The 19284-nt window shown below is 42.6% G+C and overlaps 1 protein-coding gene across 2 annotated transcripts in view; it reads right to left on the bottom strand.

Moving 5' to 3' along the window:
* Positions 1 to 16558, bottom strand: part of pdzrn3b (PDZ domain containing RING finger 3b) — a 105472-nt gene extending 88914 nt beyond the window's left edge. Inside the window, exons 1-3 of one of the 2 annotated variants that reach the window (XM_053867917.1) lie at positions 15717 to 16558; positions 6914 to 7000; positions 4864 to 4971 (exon numbers count right to left, since the gene is read on the bottom strand). In XM_053867917.1, coding sequence (XP_053723892.1) covers positions 4864 to 4971; positions 6914 to 7000; positions 15717 to 16424 — 903 coding nt within the window. In that variant the 5' untranslated portion in view covers positions 16425 to 16558. The remainder of the gene's footprint in view (positions 1 to 4863; positions 4972 to 6913; positions 7001 to 15716) is intronic. The other variant, XM_053867918.1, reaches the window with a different exon arrangement.
* Between the last annotated feature and the right edge of the window lie 2726 nt (positions 16559 to 19284).

Consider the following 19284-nt stretch of genomic DNA (forward strand, 5'->3'; position numbering starts at 1 on the left):
TCAATGTGGGGCAAAAAACATCGTCCGTGACAAGGATAAAATCCAATAAGGAGTCTGACAAAGACCTGCTTCTTAGCTCAGAACGGCAAACAACATGTGATCCCCTTCAGGGAAATAACTTTCATGCCTGTTGCTTGTAGGCCTTGGGTCAAAAATAACGCCTTGGGAACTTTTGGCACATGTCCTGCGGAGGATACCATGAGCGCTGGTGTCGGTTTATTTCCATGAAGGTTGATTAAGTTAGCTGTCAGTTGCACAACCTCCTGGACGGTAAAGGGACGAGCTGATGGGTAAAAATTGGTTGTGTTTCTTTTCATAAAAAAACATGGATGAGGGGAGCAGTAACACAATTACCCGATGAATCAGCAGCTCTAATATACATTGTCTGTTAAATATTTATTAATTTGCCATTTTATTTTATTCTCATTCCAAGACTGAAAAATGGCAGCTCAATTGCCAATTATTGAAATGAACCGTGACTCTTTTGGAAAAATCGAGTTTATATTTCACTACTGAGCCATAAAATAAAGATGAAAAAAGTTTCTCCATGAAACACGCATTTTTCTATTTACTTCAGTGGTAAAAATGGAGGCTCTATTTTAAAATGTCAGAGTGTATAAATTCAGTCCGACAAAGAGTGCTCCTCCTAAAAGCATTTCAGAAGCCATTGGTTGTTCGACTCATCCATTTTCAGAAGCAAACCACAGTTCATACCATTTCTGTTGCCGACACTGGTGTACAGAAACGTTCCCTTGCAACACTACTGGACATGAATTTCTGGTGAAGACCAAAACTGTTCGCTCATTAAATGGACCATTAAGTGAAAATATTACTACAAAATTGGCCACAAAACTAAGTGGTAAAAAAAGAAGAAATAAAGAAAGCTTTTAGAACACCATGACATACAAGTAAAATGTCACTTTCAAAATCACCAAATAAAATGGCCAACTCAAAAATGGTCATTTGTTTATCTTAAGTTGTTGTTGCCGTCCCCCTCTGCGACCTAAGAATGTTTGTGGAAGATTTACAAGGCAACATTTACAACGACAGCCCAGGCGTCTCCATTCTCTTCCTATTTTCACACTCAGAAGCCCACACAGAAAACACTCAGCCCTGCCTTTGTGGCAGTGGAGAGAATGAAAAAGAACTACTCGCCGTTATACGCGAGGAAACACAAAAAGTAAAAAAGCAGGATGGAAGACTTTAAATTACGCCGTGAGATAGACGCGCCACATTCCATCCATTCAATAGCCTGTTGAACCGAATCAAAATGCATTCATCATACGCTGACAGCAAACACCGACAGATCCTGACCAGAGTGCCGAGATTTCTCTCCCCGCGGTGGGGAGGGGGGCTGCTTAAGGCAAACACACCTCCAGGTTTTTATGAGAAAAATGTCTGTCTGAACAAGAAGGCATTCATGTATTGATTCATACCAGCCAGCGGTGCAGTAAGACGACAGCCATCTGCTATCACACTCCCCCACTAAGAGCCTGTTATAGAATGACATGCCGTGGATCATCACGTACATGTTACATCCATCTAGACTTACTGGAACTAACACCTCCACTCCAGGAAGGGAAAACAGCGGCACGCCTGTTGACAGCGCCGTGGTTAGCCTCCCCGGTGCTATTCACTGTCCTAACCACGTGTAACATGATTGTCATTTCAACAAAGCAGTTGATCCCCATAACAGGGTTTTGCTTTTATTCTAAGAGCCCGAAAAGAATCACTTTCCTCGCTAGATTACAGGAAGGAGTGCTACTACATTCGCAGCGCTACTACAAATCATCATGATGAGTAAAACAGAGAGGTTTGAGAATCATATTTTCTCTTGGATTATCATTGAGGACTGCAGAGGCACTTGCAAAGACGTCGCCATGAGATGTCATGCAGTCACACCGTTGGCCAGTGTCAGGTAATTGAGTTGGATTATGTGGTGGAACCCAAATCCGTCTCGGTTCCAGGTACGGATATTTCCAGAAACGGGGTCATAGGACCACATGCAAAGTAGATCTATTCTGAGCGGGACAGTTGAGGTGAAGGAGAATCATGTGCTGGTCGTGATCAGAAAAGCAATTCATCCTCACTCCCACGTAACATATTGAGGTTGAGAAAGTGGACTTGGGCGTCCTACACTGACGCGGAAGGCAGCCTTCAGTTTTGCAAACTATGGTGGGATTGAGGACTGATCGCAACACGGTCTCTGTCCTGGCTCCAAGTCTTTCAGAGATGCGAACTGACTTCAGTTCGTTGGACTCTTGAGATGGACTGTTGAATAATTTGGTCTCAAACATCAGTCTAGTGTGAAAACCCCACAACCCATTCCAAAAAACCCACTTTTTTCAGGTTCAGGTTGAATCACAACTTGTCATTCTGGCTTTCTTATGCTAATATGGACTCAAGTACAAACCTTACTGACTAAACACTGCAACACATTTATCAGCTGATCTTTACTGCGAAAAAAAATCCATAATTTTTGCCTCAGATTTATGAACCTTGACAAACCTAACAAAGTGCCATTGCCCTGTATAAGCGGCCCAGACATTGGTATACTGGTAACCTTTCCCAAACATGAAACGCAACACAGCTAATTTGTCAGGCACGTAATAGTCGCCTGGGTCTTAACCTGGTGACATGACTCTTAAGTCCGGTGGATTGAAGTGTTTACTGGCTCGCCATGGCTTCACTCGCAATTCATGACCCAGTGACATGCAGGGAACCGTGACTGGTAATGGGGGTCAGTCACTGAAACTTGTGTTCGAGGAGGCACAGCAAGGGCTGGCTGGCGAGGAGGTTGCGGGTTTGATTTATCATACTAGTGAGGTCCTCCAAACTTATTCACCCTCCAAAACAAGGCAGATAAATTGACCAACTGCTACCTCCAAACTCTCCACATCACTCATCCATTACTGCATCAAAAGTTCATCCTGACTCGGGTGAAAGGTTTAGTGCACCAGACTGGCTGTCAGTCCAACAAAGAAAACATGACACGTTTGCACTTGATAAATAAAAGGATCCGTCTCCATATCTGTTGATTTGATGAGCGCTTTTCAAACCGGGATCACTAGAAAACACTGAACAAGCCTTTCACAGCACTGGAGTAAAAGAGATTTGAATAATTTCATGAAAGAAATAGCCTTTGTTCCTTTTAAATGAACAGGCTTGCATCACTAATGGAAAAATAAATTTACCCTTGATGAAAACTTTCATGAAAACGCGTTTTGGAGTTATTCAATTCAAAAGAGGCAGAAAAGACAAAAAATAAATATATAAATAAAATAAAGCAAGGTTTGAATAGGTAGCATTTAGGAATAAAACGGCCTTTGCAGGGTTATTACATGAGTCATTGATGTTTGAAAAGTGAAAACAGAATGCAACTTTAATAGGAGCGACGAGTGGGACACGATGTTAAATAGGACAGTTATGAGTTATTGGTTTCAAGCCTCTCCAACATGAAACTGCCTTTGAGCAGGGTGGATTATTTTCCTTCGCCTGAGGTAAAAGATGCTACTACAACAAACATGTCTTCATTACGTTTTGCTTAACATGGCAAAAAAAAAGAAAGAAAGAAAGAAAAAAACATGACATGGAACTTTTGCAACAGACATCCAACAAAGACAGAGCTTGAGAAACACGACCTACCAGGTCGATCAGGTTACGGACCGATGAAAGGCACTAATGTGGAACAACAACTCTAAACTGTCCATGCACTCTGATTTGAATAGGCGGATGATTAATATTGTCATTCACAGTCTTTGTGAACCTCAACTCATGAAAAGGTCATTTAATAGCATTACTTGTCGCCTCCTCAGGCCCTTCACATCCTCATGCTTTCTCTTTCTGAGGGAGATTTAGAGACTTCCATTCATAAGAGGACAACCACGAGAGCGGATCTAACCTCCAGCAAGATTTGATACAGGCGTAAGTGCCACCCCAAACACGGTGGGCGCAACAAGATACAGCAACATCTATTAACACCATCTTCAGCCAGAGCGGTTTCACGCAAACACTGGCTCATGAACACAGATCGAAGCAGGAGACACACTTTATTTCCTCTGATACGTGTTCAGGTGACATCTGAGCTCATCTCTGAGAAAGCATCAGCCAGTGGCCCACTTTACACTCCTTCCCTTGGCCTCACATTGCAAGGACACGACTTCCCAAAAGAGATCTTATAACCATTGTCAAGTCGTGAGGAAAACCAATGCTTCAATTCAACTAAATAAAAGATGACTTTGGAAGGATCTTAAGCCACAGCATGAGGCGCAGTACTAGCGACAAGAGTTAACAGCCTACATCTTTTTTAACTTCCCACAAACATCAGCGTAAGGGTGAAATAACCACATGACTGACTGAGGTCGAGAGATAAAGGCAATCCTTATTCGTCATCCAGCGGCTCCATATTTTCACCCCGCGCAAACATCGCTCTTCAATAACGCTATTGTGTAAGAGCAGGGATGACAACTGTTTCTTAAAAGGAAACCTTTGCAAAGCTTTCCTCCAGTTGACCTCAGGGTGAGCTGGCCACTGTACACTAGATTCTGCTGGAAGGCGTGACATGAATGCGACTAAAACCTCTGCAGCTCGCAGCACAGTCCTTTTAGTCCAGAAGCTCCAAAGACAAGACAGTTTGCCACAAATTGATAATAGTTCATAGGTACTTGGAGTGTTACTAAACTTTGACTGTCAACTGGAAAACAAAATGCTGAAAGATTCACTGCCTACAGGGTATTTGCTTTATGAAGCAAAACAGACAGAAGCTGTCACATAATTCACTGTCACGCTTTGAGAAAGCAGCCTCGCTCACTTCTCAGAGTTAGAGGAAAAAAAGTGGTGAAACAAGAAGAGGAATTTACAAACCTCTATTATTCTGTCGTGGATTTGAAGGCCGTCTTCCTTGTCTGCAGGGCCTTTCTCGACAATCTTCGAAACAAAGATCCCTTCAGCTGAAGAGCAGTCATTGCCATCCTGTGGAGTAAAATCATTCACAAATAAGTCTCAAAAACATTCAGCTACGTCACAGGATTAAAAAACAAAGGCATGTGTTTCACAGCACGTAACTAGGCCCTGTTATTGACTGGAAAAAAATGAATCATAAGGATAAGAAAAGTTCAATAAATGCGGTTATACTCCTTCCAAAAATGACTCGATTTACGATTTATTTCTAGTAACAGCACTGGTCCAGCTTTACTCAAGAAATGAGCTCAGGTTTCACCATCTGTTCTTTTTGCTATCATATTCTCATTCTTAGCATTCTCAAGAGTTCAACAACTAAGCTGGTTAACAAATGGCTTCCTGTTTACACCGACAAGCACAAGTTCACATGCACAGTGGGTACGATTAACACTGTGGAAACAGAAGCCATGTTTATTGTATTTAAATAGATATGGGGTTCATTCAAAATGATGGAGTTATTCTGACACAGTGGTGGGCGGTGTGTACTGTACCCAGTAAAATCTGTTGGAGTCAACCAACACACCGTGGGAACAATGGTGACAGACTGTTCAAATATCAATCTCTGTCAGTAAAAAGTTTTTAATCATGAGAAGTAAATCTGTCTCCAATCCAAACCATCCTAATGTGCTCTGTGTCTTCATGCGTCCGGACTGAATGTGCGACTTCAGTCATTATGATGTTTCTTTTGGGATTTTGCCGCCAATAACCATCTTGTTCATGTCCACCTGCATGACGCGTTGTGTTGTCAGTTTGTTTCCACTTTGTTTTGAGCTGTGTGATCATGAGACATTTCATCTTTAAAAAGAGACCTTTTTTTCCTGCAGGCATGGCGGCTCTCATTTAAGCCGCGGCAGTTGTTTACATGTAGCGAAAACCCGGATGTTGCTAGAGTCAGCATAAAACTGGAAACTATGATTCTGAGAATGATAACACCCAACAAGATGAAACGCAAAAATGTACAGATTATGACCAGTCCTGCTTCGGCTAAACCAACTGATTAAAAAGAGAAAATATACAGAGACAGCCTTTCCGAAATGTTTTAAGTCATTCCAAGTAGAAAATAAGTATAAATCAACCACAAGATACAGCTGCGACTCTAAACAAACTTTACAAAACATGTTATCTGTAATTATCATTTCCATTTTAACCAGCAGAACCGCCCGATCCAAGTACTTGCTCCCATTCAAATCTCCCTAAAAATCCCAGCGACTCCCCTCTAGACCTTCAGGGAAGTACAAAACCAGGCTGCTGATTGCCTTTCCCAAGTGACGCCCCCCAAAACAGCCACATGAAACACATGTGTCAAAGTCTACATGGATATTAGCCATTTCCTTATAATGACCAGCTTCCTACTCAGACTGTTGATTTGAGGTTTTGTGGGGAGAGCAGAAGCCAGGAATTATCTCTGGTCTTGAGTCGATATGAGAGAAAGGTCGTAAATCTACCAGAACATCGACTTGAGCAGAAACATCAACGTGTAGATCTCTTTCCTGCACTCCAACAGGCACCAGCGCCGACATACAGCGTCGCTTCAGGAGGACGTCTGCAGTAGTTTTATGGTCTTAACCATAGCTAATTTGACTTTGACCAAAAAACAATGTCATTAATGACTCAAACTCTAGACAGGAAATGCGGAGGCTGTAAAATCTTCAGGCCTTTCCTCCCTTCGGTGCTTACCCTCCCACCAAAATCCCCTCAATTAGAGACAAAACAACTGCGGTGAAAACCATAATCCCAGATTTCACTCATATAAAAGTAATTATAGTTTGTTTTTGTTTTAATGTAATACCAAATGCATCAAGGCGGAGCAACGCACACAACAATAAAACCTGATAGATGTTATTGAAGCCTGAGAAAACATTCACGTGTACTGTGTGGAGTTTCTATTCATTTTTGGCCAGTTTGATGACACTAAACTGATCACTAGGAGGAGGTGAAACCTGATTTAACCTACCGCAACTGGCCTTCCTCCCACGATGTGAAACCCCAGAGATCCACCCTCACGAAGGAGAACAACTGTCAGACTTTTAGCCTCGCCTTCCTACGGACAAACAAAGAAGGGACACGTGGCATGAGCCAAAAGACTTTCTGGGCCCGACAACACATTCAGCAGCAGTTTGAAACACCTGCTGAAGTCGTTTAGTGAGCTTTTCTCTTTTCAATTACGAGCTCAGATCTTTAAAGAAGTGGCCTACTCTGAATGGATTAGAAATAAAACTACAAAAATAGTCCGATCGGAAATGTTCTCCTGTTGCCATTTGGGAATTAAGAGGTATTTGGGGTCAGTCATCCAAAGCAATGGACAGAGATCAAGGGAGGTGAAGGAGAGAGTGGTCGAGAGTGCGAAATGATTTAGAGAGAGTAGCTCCGACACAAAGACAAGAAGCACAGTTAGAAGTGGTAGAAATGAGGAGGTTTTCATCGGAAGTAAATACAAAGGAGACAGGGGGACAAAAATAGAGATGGAGATGGAGTTGTAAATGAACCCACCAGGTTAACAGGAAAATAAACAATGCAACAAAGTGTTTGCATGAGGAAATGTATTCCCTATGGGAACCAGTTTCAAACAGTATTGGTCTGGATAGGGTGACTGAAAATGCATGTGGAAGAAAGGACTGCTCTCATTTTTGTGAGAACAGGGTTTTCAGCATCTATTGCTTACAAGGTCAACAGAATCCAATTGTACAGATCGATTCAAGTTAAACTACATTAAAGAATATTTATAATAAATAAATAATAAATCTCTTCAAAGGGCCAAAAAAAAACTTTCCGAAAAGCGGAGTGTGAAAGGACCTTCGTAGGTCAAATGATATTGGCATTAAGTCTTTGCACCGATGTGTAGGCCACTTTGAAACAGGTCAAAAGGATTCCACAGTTGTGGCCCTTCGACCTACTGTTGTCCCATGTAAATAAATACACCAGCGGAGCTCTTACTCAGTGACAACATGACACGGGGATCTCTGGGAAACTCTCAGAGTCAGCGCTTAATCTGTTCTTAAAAGGAACTTAGAGGAGAGTTACAAGGCAACATAATTTCAGCTGCCAGAGTAGTATGCTGCCCCACAGAGAGACCGAAAATAAAGTAGACGCTGTTGGCATGAACAGCATCTGGGCGGCCCGTGTATTCATCATGTGCATGTCAACCCTGTAAGGAATGCTTGCTTCCGCGTCATGCCATGGACCCATTAGCAACACATGCTTTCACATCACTGCAGCCGTTACTGTCAACAAAGAGACAGTTGGACATTAAGAGGAGCCGCCAAAAGCGCCGAAATAGCTGTCTTTTTTAGCCAAGCAGCTTCAAGCGGCCAAAACCGATTTTAAAAGGTGCTCTTCCATTTCGTCTGTGAGAGCCATTGAGGTGAAGTCAGAGTAATTAACAAGAGTTTTTAACCACATCTGCAAACACTCTGGCGCTAATGCCCGAAACAACAGTCTCGAAGGGAGGTTGAACATTTTCTCAGACATCAGGCATGTCCAGGTGATGAAATGAAAAATCGAAATGCATGAGCGTCACAAGATCATTCCAAAGACAAAGCACATGTGGAGCGGCGCAACATTTTTTTCTTCTAAATGACATACGGGGGACTTCTGTGTGAGACAGAATACTGGCTGTGAAGTTCAGCCGGCTGCTCTGCGGTGGCTTAACACTCCAAGTCACACTTTCCATTTGTCTTCCATCAAACTAAAACATACCCTTATTAGAGTCAAAGAAAAGCCAGAAAAGGGAGAGCATAGATCTTGTTTTCTGACGTCAAGGTATCTTTATCCGCATGGAAACTTTTTAATAGACCAAACTGTGCAGGTTTAGCCTCCCCTGACCTTTCTTCCACAATCCTGTGGAGCTTAAACGGGTGGGATTTTGTCATTTCTTCAAAGCGCAAAGGGTTTATTTCAGTATGAAACAACAATAACGCAATCACACTGCTTCTGTACAAGCGTCAGAAGGTACTCAGTTTCCACAACTGTGCAATTATTCCCCATTCATATTAATCAGCAAATAAATAGAGGTGTACCACCCACCCGTCCATTCAAAAGGTAGAAACCTCAGGCTAGAGAACGCAGCCTTAGTCCAGCATGGACAAATTCTACTGAATATGACATGATTTCAACGGCGTGTGGCGTTGAATGCCAAACAAAAACCTTGTGAATTTGAGCAAGGAATATCTCCTACAAAGAGAATCTGAATTCTAGTGAGAACATTTTATTAAATCAGAGCTTAAGTCAAGACTCACATCGAACTGTTCCACTAAAAAAGTGTATCCGATATTGAGGGATTAGAGGCGAGGTTGCTTTTGGCAAGTCCTTCTTGTTGCTCTAAGTATCAACGGGAGTTCCATGTTTACATTCTTCCAATTTTACCAATTAAGCTGTATTTTTTCAGCCCTGCTTGTATATACACAGATGCTTAGACAATATATTTTGCTACATGGGTCAGTTTCAATATTGCATACCAGCCTAATTAAAAAAATAGTTTGGGAAAAGTCCCCTTGGCAGGCTTCAAGAGAACCGCCTTTGAGCAGGAACTAGAGCTGTATCAGCAAACGCAAATGATGAAATAAATGACTGTCTTGGAGGAGAGTGGAGGAAAACACTCCTGGCGTTTTTCGGACACTAACAAAGAAGTTCAACTTAAAGGTACCGCAGTGTTGCTAAGCTTTTAGATATGAGAAAAAGGGTTAACTTTGGAAAGTTTTGGCAGGGAAATATTGAAAGGCTGGAGCAGATAGCAGTGAATCTATAGCTCATTACTCAGCTCATCAGACCAGACTAATGGGCATTTAGATTTAAATGTGATTATTTTCTCAAGTGTAAATGATTGAGCCAGGAAAAAATGCAATGCAACCAATCAAGAAGTGACGGAGACACAGAGAGGAACGTTTTGTCATTTACTGAATTGGTGAGAATAAAAATGTTCGCTTTTGTACATGAGAAGTAAATCTGCGAAAAACCGAATGACGTTGACGGCGGAACTCCAACTAGCTAGTCTTGTAAACAAGAATGGAGCTCTTGGTTTTCTTGTTTCTCCTTTTTATTTTTATGTTTATTCCTTCGTGTTACATTGTACGAATTTGTCTTCATGCCTCAGAAAAATCTGTTTATAAAGGTCTTAGGTGAGCAAACATGTTAAAACACAGTGTAAACACGCAGAAAAGACATCACGCATCATGGAGTTACACATGACTATGGTGGTTTTGGGGAAAAAATCCCAAAAGAAGGACCATAATGACTCAAGTCGGGACAGACCGTGTATGGTTGGCTGCAGACTAGGGATGCTCCGATGAATATTTTTGCTGCCGATCTCCGATGCCGATCAACCAGAATGCCGGGCACCGATATCGATCAGCAATACCAATCACATGGATTGACATCTAGCGCAGTGAAATTAATTATTATTTCTTATCATTCCGAGTATCACGGACTGGTGGGTGTTGCTCAGCGGTAGCTGCGCTAACAACCTGCTGCTGAGGAACCAGCCCTCTCACCTTCACAAGCCCAGAAAACTCTCCGTGCTCTGTCAAGTGCTGGCACTTTCGATGACGTATTAACACACTTCCCTGCACAGCATTTTCCCGTGCATGCAAATTTTACATGACAGATCGAAAAGAACCTCCACAGCAGACATGCCGTTGCTTAGTGAGCAGGGAGTAAGGAGGAGCGGACGCGTCACAACCAGCGAGGCTTCATCAGTGCGCCGGCTGTCACACGTGATCAGTTGTTCTGCTCGGCAGTGGCAGGAAGTGATCGGCATTCAGAGATCACTCTGAAACCGGCCGATCATGATCGTAGACCGATTGATCGGAGCATCCCTGCTGCAGACTGGAGAGAGATTTACTTCTCATGATAAAAAAAAAATGTCAAACCTTTCCTCTCAGCGTCATTGTTGTGCTATCACTTCTTGAACTGCTGTGCGCCGCTACGTTACAGGAGGGAGGGTGCGGGGGAAGGCGGGGTCTAAAAAAATCCTGGACTTATGTTACAAGTAGAGCTGGATGCAGCGTCAGCAGCAGCAATATGTGCTGGATAACTATAACCCACAGCACAAGTTCATAGGGCGCAGGCAGGATGGAAATGACGGTGAGACAGAAGAGTGAAATTAAAGCTTTTCGTACAGTAGTGAGAGCTTCCATGATGGATGACTAAAGGACAGGAACCCTGACACAAAGCCAAGATGTGAAGTTAGAAGTGTCAGTGCTGAAGATGCACAGGTTTTCAATGGGAGTGAATAGAAATAAGATCAGACATTATTAGCTTATACTGGGAGGACAGATGTTTGAAACGGAAGACGAGAAAGACAACCGATGAAATAACTGATGACGTGAAGAGGACAGGTGTGACTAGACTTCTGTGTTTTTTCCTTTAGCTTCAACATGTTTAAGACCATATCATAACTGAAATGAATAACTATTAGTCAGTCGTCTGTAGTCCAAGTATTGAGCAACATAATAGGATTTAAGAAAAGAATCTTTGAATACCTCAGTCATTTTCCATCAGCCAACTGACACCCGTGTCATCGACGCTGCTAATGAGAACATTATTCCATTCAATTATCTCATGGTGTCTTTCTTTTAATAATAGACCACGGTTTGAATAATGAGACGGAGGACATGATCACCCACATCGAATCTGATTACGCCTTGATCTCTGTGATGTCTTATAATTTTGATAAATGGCTTTCACAGCATCAAACAGAACAAACACAGAGCTCTCAGATAAAAGAAGGGTTCGGTTGAAAGTGAGATCTGAGGCATAAATGGAAAACGTGACAGCAACGACAGCAGTGCCGAAATGAGCCAGAGCGAGATCTGAGTTCTCCCTTTTTTGTTTTTGCTTTGTTTTATAGCTCCTGCTGGCTCACTTAACAGAAATGTGCGAGGAGTATTATTGGAAAGTACAGTCATTTATTCCACGTGTCGAGGTGGCGCTGATCGCCTTCACAGTCGTTGCTTGGATATTGAAAAAAAAAAAGACATCAAAATGATCCAGTTTCAGGAGTTTTATGATTTTAAAATAAAAGTTGTATTCAGCAGATTTTAATAAAATCACCAGAACAAGGTTTTAATATTGCTGCAGTTTGAATACTAAAAATGAATAATACAAGTGAAATAATAACATTTCAAGAGAGTTGGATGATCTGTGGTCTTGTTCACCTCCCGAAACTTGCTGCTCTCTTTTTGCTCAGCTCTATCTATGGGTCACTCTATTAGGAGCACAACCCCAAGTTCAGTCCTGCACTTGAAACAGATCCCATGTCCAGAACATGAGACCCATTTTCCATGGTCTGGCACCACATGAGAAGAGATCCTGAGGTCAAAAATCCCACCCGTGCCAAGAAATTCCTAAACAGAGCCTATTCAGAACCGATAAACACATCGCAACATCAATACTTTGCGGCTCCAAAAAAGGAAAGCTATTTTCAGGAAAGGCCTTGCTATTGTCATTGTTTTCTTTCCATTACGTGAACATCCTCCAGAGCAGTTCTGGTGTCTGCTCTTGTGGGTCTAAGGCGTGTCAGAACAGCTGACTCCCATGTTTACATTATTACTGTCGGGCTAATGCTGCGAACCACTGAACCAGGTCCTCAATGGCAGCGCAGCAATGCTGCTGTCAAATGAACTATGATAATCAGCTGGAGCTACGGGTCCATGGAGCTCCTTTCATACCAGTCTGAGTGATTTCACCATTTTCCTGCATCGATGCTTTGGCTGCACAATTTACCAGTCTACTGGAAGTTATCACTTCTTGAAAGATGTTCCTTAAACAAAAAGTGGAGTTTTATTGAGACTCTGGGGGAAAGAGGTAGAAGTGGAGCCAGGACGGAAAAAGGTCTTTGAAGATGCTTTATCTGTTGTCACTGTAAACTCAATCGAGGGTAAACTATCACTCTGAATACGTCTAAATGAAAAAAAAAGCGGATGAAAACATCGGAAAAAAGAAGTTTAATCTTTACTTCTTTACCACTGACCCACTAAATCGCTGACAGGAAATATCAATTATTTCACAAAACAAAAGTCTACTACAGGGTTTCCGTCAGGATTTGTTTGAACTGTGGCGACGTTTCAAAAATCACGGGCGATAAAGTACTGCTACAGAAACAAGGGAGGAGTTGAGAACGTTTTGACTTTTATTACAAACGCTAGATTGTAAGTATGAGAATTTAATCTCTCTCCAATCAGCAGCGGTCCGTCTCTTCATATGTTCTGAATGTGCAACTTGAGTTCCCTGGACTTCAGTCATTATGAGCTTTGTTCCTGGATTATTCCACTAAAAAAACACTGTAATCACATCCGCCTCCATGATCCATCAAGTGTTATCCGCTTGTTTTGAGCTTCATTTTAGCATGTTTGATCACGTGAGAGTTCATCTTTAAAAAGCCATCTCTCTGAAGGCGTGGCGGCTCTCATTTAAGCCATGGTGGTGCACCACGATTGTTCACATGTAGCGGAAACCCAACACCAACAAAGATCAGAACGTCTTTATTTCATAAATTTGATACATCTGATGAAAGTGCAAAATGGTCGTAAATATTCATGTATCAAATGTGAAACCTTTTCCCCACAGTTTGCTTGTCACAGAGTATTTGTGGCACTTTTCAGCGTCCTTGGCGCTGAATGGCCCAGTGAAGTGGCAATGCACACATATACATAAGACTGAAGGGAGGGTTCTGAAGTATATGGTTCATATCATGGGTAGAGTCACATGCTTTACACACCACTGCCACGTCTCAAACAATCGACATGATTGACAATACAATGACAAAGTTAAGGAGCCTGAATTGATGTATAGCATTTGATTTTTCATTGATCGCACATTGTATTCATTCTGCGAGATTTCAGTGGTATGTGTTGCAGAATAATACCAAAAGAAAACACATTTTTATCGGCTTTCTGCCTCCGTTTCACTCCCCTGTCCATTTTTTTTTGTAAATAAAACATCCTTCAAACAACATTCTTTTCTTAATATCATACCTTATCACTACATAAATCGTTATTCAACAAACATCTCATGTGTACCTCGAACTTTAAAGGAGACAACTCCTTCAGGCATTGAAGGCATCACAGCCAATGAACCATCTACCGTAACTGTAAGAGTAAGAGTGTAAGAGTGCGCAGCTTGCTGTTCAAATTTTGTTGTTGAGATAAAGGCCAACACGCAGATTGTAGTCGTTCTTAGAACAAGGCCAGGAGGAGGAATCCTACCTTTAATTTGACTAGCAGGACCAATAGGTTGGAAACGACTAGGTGTTCCGGCTCCCTGAAACAACGATAAGGATAAACCTCCCCCTTTCCCTTCAGTCTTTGTCAAGAGAAATTGTCTAATTCCAGAGAGGACCTTGACAAAGAACTAGACCTGACTTCTTCGCATAAACAAGCAGAGAAGAAATCATCATGGAGACATCACCAGCAACTTCACGCTGCTGACTGACGACATGAGAGAAGCCGAAAGACAAACATTTCCTCAAATTATTGTCGGAAAATTCCACTTGTCAGTTGAAACTGATGAAACCTTGTGATGTGGGGGGGATGACGTTATCCGATGATGAATGGGACAGAGCTTTGTCAGCAATTCATTTATCTTTGCTTGAGACACACAGTAATGCAGTTTAAACTTCTGCACTGTCTACAGTTTGCCAAAGTCGCACTGACAAAATAAAGAAGTTCCTATGGCGACGCTAGTGAACAAGCTGTAGAAACTGCTCAGGTTGTTGGAGGTTTTTAAACGGATTTATGTCTGGATGTCCGATATTATCAGACCGATATTTGATTAGTTTTTATATTGCCTCGCAATAGCAATAATGAATATGTTCATGTCATGACGGCAGATATGATGTGTCCTATGATAAGTTGCATCCCTTATCGATAGTCACTTGCGCTACAGAGGGGCCATGGGGAGCACTGTGTGGACATCCACAGCACCCTCCTCACCCAGGACTCACTTCAGGATAATGCAAGACGCCACACACCCCGCACACAACCTCTTCAGTTGGCCGGAACCAGCCGACTGAAGGACACCATTTTCCACCAGGACATCTCTCTGAACTCTCTATCTGCGCCACAGTACGTACAGTGAGACGTTGGAATCTCAGGGACTTATGTGTTTATTCATTCACACATACACACTCCTAGTTGCACTTTAACTGTTTGCACTCTCATTGTTAACTCGACACTTATGTTTTTGTTGCTGTTTATGTTTGTTGTTGTTGTTCTGCCGTTACCTATGTTGTATTTTACACATAGCCCAATGTCATATGTCACCAAATGGGCCACCGGGTAATGGCTTTTCAATCCTCTATATGCAACGCATATGACAGAACTGACAATAAATCTGCCTCACCTCATTTCCAAAAAACAGGTATGAGGGCACCAAGCACTATAGCAGAAAGGTGAAAGGTTAAAATCAGATGACAGAAAGGCCCAAGCCAAGCCTGCTGCCAGGAGGCAATATAAGTGGAACCTGGCCCTTGTTGTGTACAAAACTGCAGTAAATATTTGACCCTCCCCCCCCCTCCACCCACCAGCTGGCCGCAGACACAGCTGACATCCATGACTCAAGACAGACAGCTCTGAAACAAACTCTCTGGAGAGGGAAGGGATGAAGTCTGAAACTGGCGAATTAAACAACGTGTGACACCAGCTATACAAAATACATGGAAACAGTGCACTGTGGAGTGCACAGCTATGTTGTTATGACGTCAAAGCGTGGGGATATTTGACGGTGAAATAGGGTTGTTGTGCTGACTGACAGCACAAACTTACCTTGCAGGAGAACGCCACGGTTTTGGTCAGGGAGTCGATTCTCTCGCTGTACTCCGAGAACTTCTTCTGATACTTAATGGTTGTCATCTGCAGCTCGCTGTGCACAGAGGAGAGTTGCGCCAGCAGCTCCTTCTCCCGCTTGTTGGCTTTGATCGTCTGCTTCTTCAGCTCCCTGTCCAGGCAGAGGAGCTTGCAGTGCAGCGCGCTGTTGTGCGCCTTCAAGGCTGCCACACAGCAGTGGCCCTCCAGCTCCTTGTGGGTCAGCGGGAGCCCGCAGCCGCCCGGGCAGACGCCAGCCGGCCTGTACTCGCACGCCTCCCGCATGTGCGCATCCACGTCTCGGAGGTTGAGCACCTGGCTGCATCCCCGGTTCCGGCACTGGGTCGGGGAGTAGTCGCAGAGCGCCGCGTGCTCCGGCAGATGCTGCAGCCGGACCACGGCGCCGCAGCCGCGGGCATGGTTGTCACACTTGATCTCCAGCTTCAGGATCAGGTTCTTCAGAGGCAGGACGTGGTTCAGCTCCTTGGCGGAGATCCGCTGACATTGGACCGGGCAGCTGCTCTGCTTGACCACCCAGGGAAGGACGCAGCCGGAGCAGAAGACGTGACCGCACGGAGTTGTCAGCGGCTCCTCCAGAACTTTGTTGCACAAGTTGCACTTCAAGTCCGGGTCCACCGTCCCATTAAAGCGGTCCAGCTCGAATCCCATTGTTTTTGACAGTTGGAAGCCGAACTTTTGCGGGCTCCCCACCCCCGGAAAAACAAGAGCCAAGGCGCAGTTTTCAGCTGGTCATTGGTGGAGCGCGCGCGCACGCCGACTGCGAGTCCGCTTCCCTTCCCGGACTCAACTCCACACTAATTGACGGAGACTTTCTGCTGCGTTCACGTTCCGCTCGTAAACTTTTCCGCCCGAAACTTTGCGGAACTTTAAAGAGCCACCGACTCCCTTTTTAAACACACAGCACGTGAATCTGCGAGACTTCTATGGTATATTTTTTAGAATAATATCAAAATAAAACACATTTTGATCGGCTTTCTGCTTCTGTTTCACTCTCCTGACCATTTGTTGCAAATAAAACATTCACTCGACCCTAACTCTTCTTAATATCATACTTTATCAAAACTTCAATCAATTCAACGAACATCTCATGTGTACCTCGAACTTGTGCTAACTTTAAAGCAGACAACTCCTACAGGCATTGAAGGCATCCCAGCGAAGGAACCATCTACCGTAACTCGTCTATGAGTGCGCAGCTTGCTTTTCAAACTCGAGATAAATATTTGTTTTGTTGTCAAGTTGAAGTTCAACACCTTTCCATAATATACCTATTTCAATATGTCAAAAATGCATTCTTTTATTTCAATATGTTTATTTTTTTTTTATTTTTGTTGTATGTGTATTTATTTTGTGAATGTGTATCTCAATGATTTTTTTTTTTTTTTTTTTTAATTTCATTATTTTATTTGAGTTTCGGTTCATGTGACGTGACGTCCGTTTGCCGCTCAACTTGCCCACATCGTAGTACGTATGCTAGAGAGGCTAAGTTGTAGCATCTGTTCTCCGTATAACATATCCAATGTGGTGTGTATATTGCATGTCTATTGTATTGTCAGTGTTATACGTACTGTATTTTGTCCGTGATGTTGAAAGAAGTGTGTTTTGCGTTACACGTGATGTAATTGTGTCGTCATCCTAACACGTAACCTGTAAATTTTTTCTCCAATGTTCTTTTCACAGTTGCTGTAAAGTAAAAGAAAATATTTTCAACGGACTGTCAGTTGTGACCTCCGTTACGTGGAGAAAAAAAAATCTAAACTTGAGCTTGTCAAAGAAAGGCGTTTTTATTTGAGAGACGTTTTGATGAGTTAATAACACGGTTTGACTGCGGTGTCGCTCTCACAGGCCTGTAGCTATGCTCCCCACGTGGTGGCCTTCAAAATGATGAAATCCCCCGACTTAAATTCTCGACTAGACAACATGACAGTTAGTTATTTACAAGAAGATGGGCTGGTGTTCAGGCACGTGAAACGCTTGTAAGAACAAGCAACTTTAGCAGGACAGCGCAACTTCACGTGAGATTTCTCAAGTTTCCTGACACAAATCCTGAAGGTTAAACTGCAGCCTGAACTGACTCACGATTGCTTGCAGATACAAGACTGTTGCCACAAGCAAAGTCTTCAGAGATCATGATGTTTAGTGCCTCTGTTTGACTCCATACTGGCGAATAATGGAATGGACAGCTATGTCCATGAATTTGAAATCAAACAAATATATATATTGCTCATTGGTACTCACTGATTTAAGTTCATTGTTAAACATGTAGTTGTGCAACAGAAAGGACGATGAATGAAAAGACCATTATCCTCCATTAGAATATACGTGGGGATATACTTCTGACTGGACCAGCCAAGAACGGTGAGACTAGAAAAGCACTCAGTGTTATTTACCTATATTTAAAGCTCATTCTTGACAGCCCCCAATTCCTCTCCAATGACATTGATAGTAGCAGAATGTCGGGAACTCTGTTGCACCCTTGTGGTACAGTAGTAATAACATTGTATGCTGTTTCATGAAGTAATGTTTGGCTATCATTTATACATTATTTTTGCGATTATTAAGCTTTTTATTTTCTCATTCACCCCCCACACTGTCCCAAATACAGTATAGCCCTGCAGCTCTCTCTCTCGACAGCTCAGCAATAAATCCATCAAAATGTAATCATCTGTTCCTCATCCCATCATATAAACATGTCCTGAAAGTGTCACCGAAATCTTTCTGAGTTGTTTTAACACACACGCACTGGCTAAAACAAACCCCACTCGGCTCAGGTCATTTTTTTAATGGTACCTCTAGAAGCACTGTCAAATGAACATTAACAGCAAACTTTATCACCATTTCCACCCTTTATTTCCTCTATAATGTAGCAATAATATCTTTTAATCTCTACATAAACTGACGTTAAACTCCTCTTCTCCTCTGACTGTCTTGTTTCTGGCCTTCATTTCAGATCCTCCTTTCATGGACCGCACCTCTTTGAGAAATGTTATATCCAATACTTGCTCAACAAATCATTACCATATGTATCTTTTCTCCAAAATAAAAGACAATGGCTTAGCAAGGATCTGTCAGGCAGAATGTGAAATAAAGTGCTAACTTGTCACTAATCCTACATGCGTGTTGTGATGTTGTCAATAATATGAAACCGTAGGGGACACCAAAGGCCTTCTGTTTGGGAGGTATAAACTGTTAGCCACCCTAATAGTTGTATGTCTTAGTCTCCACATGGCATGCTGTGATACTGGACATTATCCTTAATGCTCAGGAAAGATGGGGTGTCATGACATGTGGGAACAGATGGGAGAGGACGGATGTTTCACATTAACACCTGTTTCCTCTCTCCATTTTGACATGGAGTCCGATTTGAGTCAGACTCATAAGCTTTATGTGTTAGAAATTTTCATGAAATCCCTTCCCAGATTGCAGTTTGAATGTCTGAATCCTTGACATTTTTTTTCTTACCATTTCAGTTGATCATGGACAGTAAGTCATTTATTTTCTTTTGGCAGAA

The sequence above is a fragment of the Synchiropus splendidus genome, chromosome 6, assembly GCF_027744825.2.
Source record: "Synchiropus splendidus isolate RoL2022-P1 chromosome 6, RoL_Sspl_1.0, whole genome shotgun sequence".
Classification (NCBI taxonomy): domain Eukaryota; kingdom Metazoa; phylum Chordata; class Actinopteri; order Syngnathiformes; family Callionymidae; genus Synchiropus; species Synchiropus splendidus.